Source organism: Dipodomys spectabilis, unplaced genomic scaffold, assembly GCF_019054845.1.
Source record: "Dipodomys spectabilis isolate Male_0828 unplaced genomic scaffold, ASM1905484v1 ptg000155l, whole genome shotgun sequence".
In the NCBI taxonomy this organism is placed as follows: domain Eukaryota; kingdom Metazoa; phylum Chordata; class Mammalia; order Rodentia; family Heteromyidae; genus Dipodomys; species Dipodomys spectabilis.
This window is the reverse complement of record NW_024870832.1, coordinates 4,600,761-4,607,050: the sequence shown is the minus strand read 5'-3', so window position 1 is coordinate 4,607,050 and position 6,290 is coordinate 4,600,761. Positions and strand designations below refer to the sequence as shown.

At 39.9% G+C, this 6,290-nt stretch overlaps 1 protein-coding gene across 1 annotated transcript in view; it reads left to right on the top strand.

Moving 5' to 3' along the window:
* Window positions 1-752: 752 nt before the first annotated feature.
* LOC122118564 (zinc finger protein 2 homolog) overlaps window positions 753-6,290 on the top strand; it is a 55,395-nt gene continuing 49,857 nt past the window's right edge. The window contains 2 exon segments of the mRNA XM_042692406.1: window positions 753-2,002; window positions 2,004-2,113. Coding sequence (XP_042548340.1) covers window positions 753-2,002; window positions 2,004-2,113 — 1,360 coding nt within the window.

Below are 6,290 nucleotides of genomic sequence, written 5' to 3'. Positions count from 1 at the left end.
CCTGAGTCATGTGTGGGAGAGAACTAGGTGATCCTTTGTATCAAGGAATTGTCAATCCAGAATTCATGTGGAGACAAACTGAATTTGGTGTGCCAGTGTACTTAATGTTACCAATTCTCTTTGTCTGTACAGAAGTCATTCTTAAAGAGAAAATGACAACAAGAAATGTAGAAAGGAGATCTCATTTTCTTTTAAACTAGTATTATGCAGGTAGGAAGAAAATAGGTGTATGCTAGGGCTGCTATCCTCTGATCGGGACAATTTCTTATCAGTGGTGCTGGGCATTGAGGGAGATTCAGAATCGAAGCATTAAGAGTACATAGATGAATAATTTCAGTAAATATTTCCTTGAGAAAAATAGAAAAATCTTAAATACAGAAAAACATTATTTTCCATTGTAAAATGTCAGTACTACTTTCTTAATTACTACATTGCAGAGAAAAGTATATATTCTGCATAAAGCAATGCTTTGATATTTGAAAATCTTGTAACAGATGTGAGAAAATATCTTTACATTAAGGAATTTATAGATCTCATTTATGTTTTTGTCTATTTTTCTATTACTCATTATAGATGCCCCAGAAATGGAGGATGTGATTAGCACCTGTCAGGAAAGTCACTATAAATATCTCTCTGAAGTAGCAGTCATGAATAGTAACTCAGGGGAGGAAAAAGTGAGACTTACAAGAAGTTTTCATTTGAGCTCCATACAGAAGTCAGAACTGATTAAGAATAATGCAAACTCCTTAGGGATGAGGATAGAAAAGGTCACTGGCTGTCAGAACATGGGTGTTTTCTGTGAACCTGGTAAGATGTATGCTGCATACAGTCCTCATGTGTCTTCTGTAGTTGATGAATGTAAAGAGTGTGAAAAGTCTTTCACTGAGAAGACCCACCCTGTTGTCCCTCAGAGAACACACACAGGACAGAATCCTTATGAATGTAATGTGTGTCGAAAGTCTTTCACCCAAAAATCAAAGCTTACTAGCCACGAAAGAACACACAAAACAGAGAAACCTTTTGAATGTAACATTTGCGGAAAGTCTTTCACCTGCAAGGCATATCTTACTAGACACCAGAGAACACACAGAGAGAAAATTTATGAATGTAACTTGTGTGGAAAGTCCTTCACCCGGAAGTCAACTCTCACTGTCCATCAGATAACACACACAGGAAAGAAACCTTATGAATGTAACTTGTGTAGAAAGTCTTTCACCCAGAAGTCACAACTTACTGTCCACCAGAGAACACACACAGGAGAGAAACCTTATGAGTGTAACATTTGTGGAAAGTCTTTCACCTGCAAAGCATATCTTACTAACCACCAGAGACCACACACAGGAGAGAAACCTCATGAATGTAACGTGTGTGGAAAGTCTTTTGCCAAGAAGTCAAACCTTATTGACCACCAGAGAACACATACTAGAGAGAAATCTTATGAATGTAACATGTGTGGAAAATCTTTCACCAAGAAGATACACCTTACTGGCCACCAGAGAACACACACAGGAGAGAAACCTTATGAATGTAACTTGTGTGGAAAGTCTTTCACCCAGAAGTCACAACTTACTGTCCACCAGAGAACACACACAGGAGAGAAACCTTATGAGTGTAACATTTGTGGAAAGTCTTTCACCTGCAAAGCATATCTTACTAGCCACCAGAGACCACACACAGGAGAGAAACCTCATGAATGTAACGTGTGTGGAAAGTCTTTCGCCAAGAAATCAAACCTTACTGTCCACCAGAGAACACATACTAGAGAGAAACCTTATGAATGTAACATATGTGGAAAATCTTTCACCAAGAAGATACACCTTACTGTCCACCAGAGAACACACACAGGAGAGAAACCTTATGAATGTAACACGTGTGGAAAGTCTTTCACCAATAAGTCATACCTTACTGTCCACCACAGAACACACACAAGAGAGAAACCTTATGAATGTAACATGTGTGGAAAGTCTTTCACCCAGAAGTCAAACTGCACTGTCCATCAGAAAACACACAGGAAAGAAACCTTATCAATGTTATATGTGTGGAAGGATTGTCAGCCAGAAACTACACCTTACTGTCCACCAGAGAGCACACACAGGAGAGAAATTTTATGAATGTAACCTATGTGGAAAGTGTTTCACCCAGAAAATACACCTTTCTGTCCATCAGAAAAAACCCACCAGAGAGAAATGTTATGTATGTAGCAGGCATGGAAATTCTTTCACCTGGAAGGCAAACCTTAACATCCATCACAGAACACAAGGAGAGAAACCTTATGAATGCAAACAGTGTGGAAAGACCTGGAGGTCACAGCTTAACACACATAAGTTGATTCACACAAATGAAATAACTTAGGACTGTACCAAATGGGGAAAGTCTTTGATCTGTAAGAAAATTGAAATTGCAATACAGAAATAATACAGGATAGAGACCTTATGATATAGCAGATGTGGAGTCCTTCAACTAGAAGACACAGCTCTGGGTTCACAGAACACACAAAACACACAGACACACACAGACACACACAGACACACACTCTCTCTCCCTCACACACACACATACACAAAGAGGAGAGAAATCATTTGTAGGAAAAATGTAAAGGTTTTCTAAAAAAGTCATAACTCAGTTTGCATCAGAGAACAGACACAGATGAGAAAATACAAATGTAACAAATGTGGAAAGTCCTTTACCATGTATCCAAGTTCATAGAACACACAGTGGAGGAATGTTAAAAATATTACAATTGTGGAAATCCTTCGATCTGAAAAGAATACCTCAGTGTTCATCAGAGAACTGACTCACATAGGAGAAAATAAAGTAGTGAATAGAACCTATTTGAAATGACTTTCAATCAGAATTGAGTCCTCAGCATAAGTGTGATCATACACAGGAGAGAAATTATGAGTATAGAAAACATTTTGCCAGAAGTCACATCTATACAGGTATCAGAGACCTGGCCACATGACAGAATTTCTGTCAATATAAACATGAGAGGAAGTCTTTCAACCAGAAGCCAACCTTCAACAATTATTAAAACATTCACTCCGGAAAGAAACCCAATGTAGGAAAATCATTGTCAGAGAACCTCTGTAAATTATACAGAGAAATTCTTCATGGCAGAGGTAATTTAGATGTGATGGGAAACCATTCTTCACTCTTCAGCTCTCTTTGAGCCAACATTTCTCATTGTGTTGAGTGGGGATGGTGTCCTTCAATATTATCCAAAGCATGTAGAAACAAGCAGTCTCGACAAGTAATTCAGAGATTGAAGTTATTAACTTGTGTCTTTTATACTAAGGAATGGTGTATCAGAGTAATTTGATAAACTCTTCTTAGAAATATGAGTTCTGGCCCTTTAGGACTGGATTCAGATCATCTCCAACATAGTTAGGGGAACAATAGTCGAGTAAAGAGTGTTATGATAGGAGGCAAGAACATGAGAACAACCATTTTTCTACTGTTCTCTTAAGTCTCCCTCTGTATGTGTGATCCATACCTTATAGTACAGATGACTTACTTATTCCAGTTCAGTTTTTGAATGGAAGATCTAATGGAAGATATTAGTCCTTATTGCAGTATATATATAGTACTGAAGTCTTTCTCGGAGGGGTAACAATGCTCAATAGGAAATGTATTCATGACCTAACTCATATAATGGTATAACCAATCTATACAGTATCTTTATAAATAAAATATATATTTTAAAAAATATGATGGATTAATAAAGACTAGAATCTCTGCATTTTGCCTTGGGGGAGAACCCCAAAGTGTCTTCAGTGCTTGCTCTTTTCTTTAATTAATCACTGGTGATGAGCAACTTGTGATTGATTCACTCTTAGCATATTTAGTTGTTCTGCTGAGTGAGCTATTACAAAATACCAGTGTGAACGATGTGTCTCACCTGTGTTATATCAGGCCAAAGTGGATATAACATTAGGGGAAATAATCAAGCACACAAAGATATTGATCAATCTCTCACAAAAATTGAAGGTAACAAAAAAATAAAATCATATGCCACTTGAGATACAGCATCAGTTCTAGGCCCTGAGAGAGGAAGGAAGGAAGGAAGGAAGGAAGGAAGGAAGGAAGGAGGGAGGAAGGAGGGAGGGAAGTGAGAGAGGGAAAGAGGAAGGGAAGGAATGAGGAAGAAGGAAGAAATAAACTATTCAAAAGAAGAATGTTTAATTTTTGGGTGAATGTGAGAATTATTCTTTCAGAGGTGGGGCTCAGGACAAATGGCTTTTACAAACAGGAAATTCTTGAACTGTTTACAAAATGATAAGGAGGCTGTAACATTTTATAAATTGATTTAATAATTCAGTAATATTAAGTAAGGAGGTCAGGTGTGGCTGGTGCCCTATTGGCCACATGGTGGATGGTGGGGTCTGGCATCTTCTCTTCATGCAGGGGAAAGGAGATGCCCCCATCCATCACTTGCCACCCAACTGATAGGTATGGCTGGTTCCCTGGAAGCAGGGGTGAGCATTTGGCTGATATGTTACTCAATCTGTTAGTCCAGTGCCTGGGACTGGAATTTCCTATAGACCTGCCTCCTGCTTAGGTCTTATTGAGGCTGGACCACAAGTGGCCCTAGATGCCATGGTACATGTCTCTGTGATCATGTCCTGTTTCCGGTCTCCTGGCTTGTCTCTGCTCATCCTAATGTGCCAATTCATTACTCTCTTGGTGCTGCATTGGTTTCTTTTTTTTTTTTTTTGGTCTGGTCGTGCGCCTGAACTCTGGGCCCGGGTGCTGTTCCTCAGCTCTTCAGGCTAGCACTCTACCACTTGAGCCACAGCACCACTTCTGGCTTTTTTTTTTCTTTTTGCTTATGTGGTGCTGAGGAATCGAACCCAGGGCCTCATGCATGCGAGGCAAGTGTTCTACCACTGAGCCACCTTCCCAGCTCTGCATTGGTTTCTTACTGTTGTTTTTATTCTTTTTTTTTCCTTTCTGTCCTGTTTCCAAGCTGTCTAAATGTATTTGTGGACTGCAAGTCTTTGTTACATAAGGCTGCTTGCAGACGGCTAGCTGTGTAATAAGGACTCCAGTATTCCATCTTCCAAAATTTGGTTTCCAACAAATATACTGTCTTCTTTTACAGAAACACAAAGGTTGAACTAAATTTAGAATTTCTAGAGCCAAGATAAATGCCACTGTATAGTTATGTAATTAAAGATATCCTGGAGAGGACTGGGAAGGTGGCTCAGTGGTAGAGTGCTTGCCTTGCATGCCTGAGGCCCTGGGTTTGATTCCTCAGCACCACATAAGCAAAAAGAAAAAAGCTGGAAGTGGTGCTGTGGCTCAAGTGGTAGAGCACTAGCCTTCAGCTGAAATGCTGAGGGACAGCCCGCAGGCCCAGAGTTCAGGCCCCAGGCCCCATGACTGGACCCCCCCCAAAAAAAAGATATCCTGGAGGCATTTAAAAAAAATTAGTGTGGGATGGGAAGGTGGCTCAGTGGTAGAGTGCTTGCCTTGCATGCATGAGGCCCTGGGTTCGATTCCTCAGCACCACATAAGCAAAAAGAAAAAAGCCGGAAGTGGCGCTGTGGCTCAAGTGGTAGGGCGCTAGCCTTGAGCTGAAGAGCTGAGGGACAGCGCCCAGACCCAGAGTTCAGGCCTCACTACCGGACCCCAAAAAACAAAACAAAACAAAAAAAATTAGTGTGTTGTAAGGCCCAGACAAAGAAGCAAGACCCTAAGGTGAAAAATCAGTGATACAAAAGGGAATCTGGTATAGAAGGTAAAGGAAGCCTCACAAATTTTTGCCCCTGAATTCAAACTGAGGATCACTAATATTATCTGTGCAAACAATGCATTCTTCCAAATATTTAGTGGAAGAATTTGGATGTGGTTTACAGAATGATAGGTAAACAGTCCTTTATTGAGATTGTATAAGGACCTTTGCATATGTCTATATGATGTTATGAATTTTATATCCTATTCTGTGGAAACCATGAGTCCTGCTTGGATCAAGTAGTTAAGATCTCCTGATCTAACAGGGCACTGGTGCTTCATATCGGAATTCTTAGTTGCTCAAGAGTATGAGGTTTAAAATCACAATTGAAAGGCCAACTAGGTAGGAAATGCTGTGAGACTCTTATAGCCAATTATGACCAAATTTCCCACAAGTAGTGCTGTGAATCAAGTTGATAGTCTGTCATCACTTTTATTCCTTCATTACAAAAGTTCACGGACAGTACCCAGGCCCTGAGTAGAAAGAACTCCAAGGCCAAGGAAGATATTTTGTAAAAATGGTTTCTTTGTCCTTCGTGCAGGAAAGTTTCCATTCT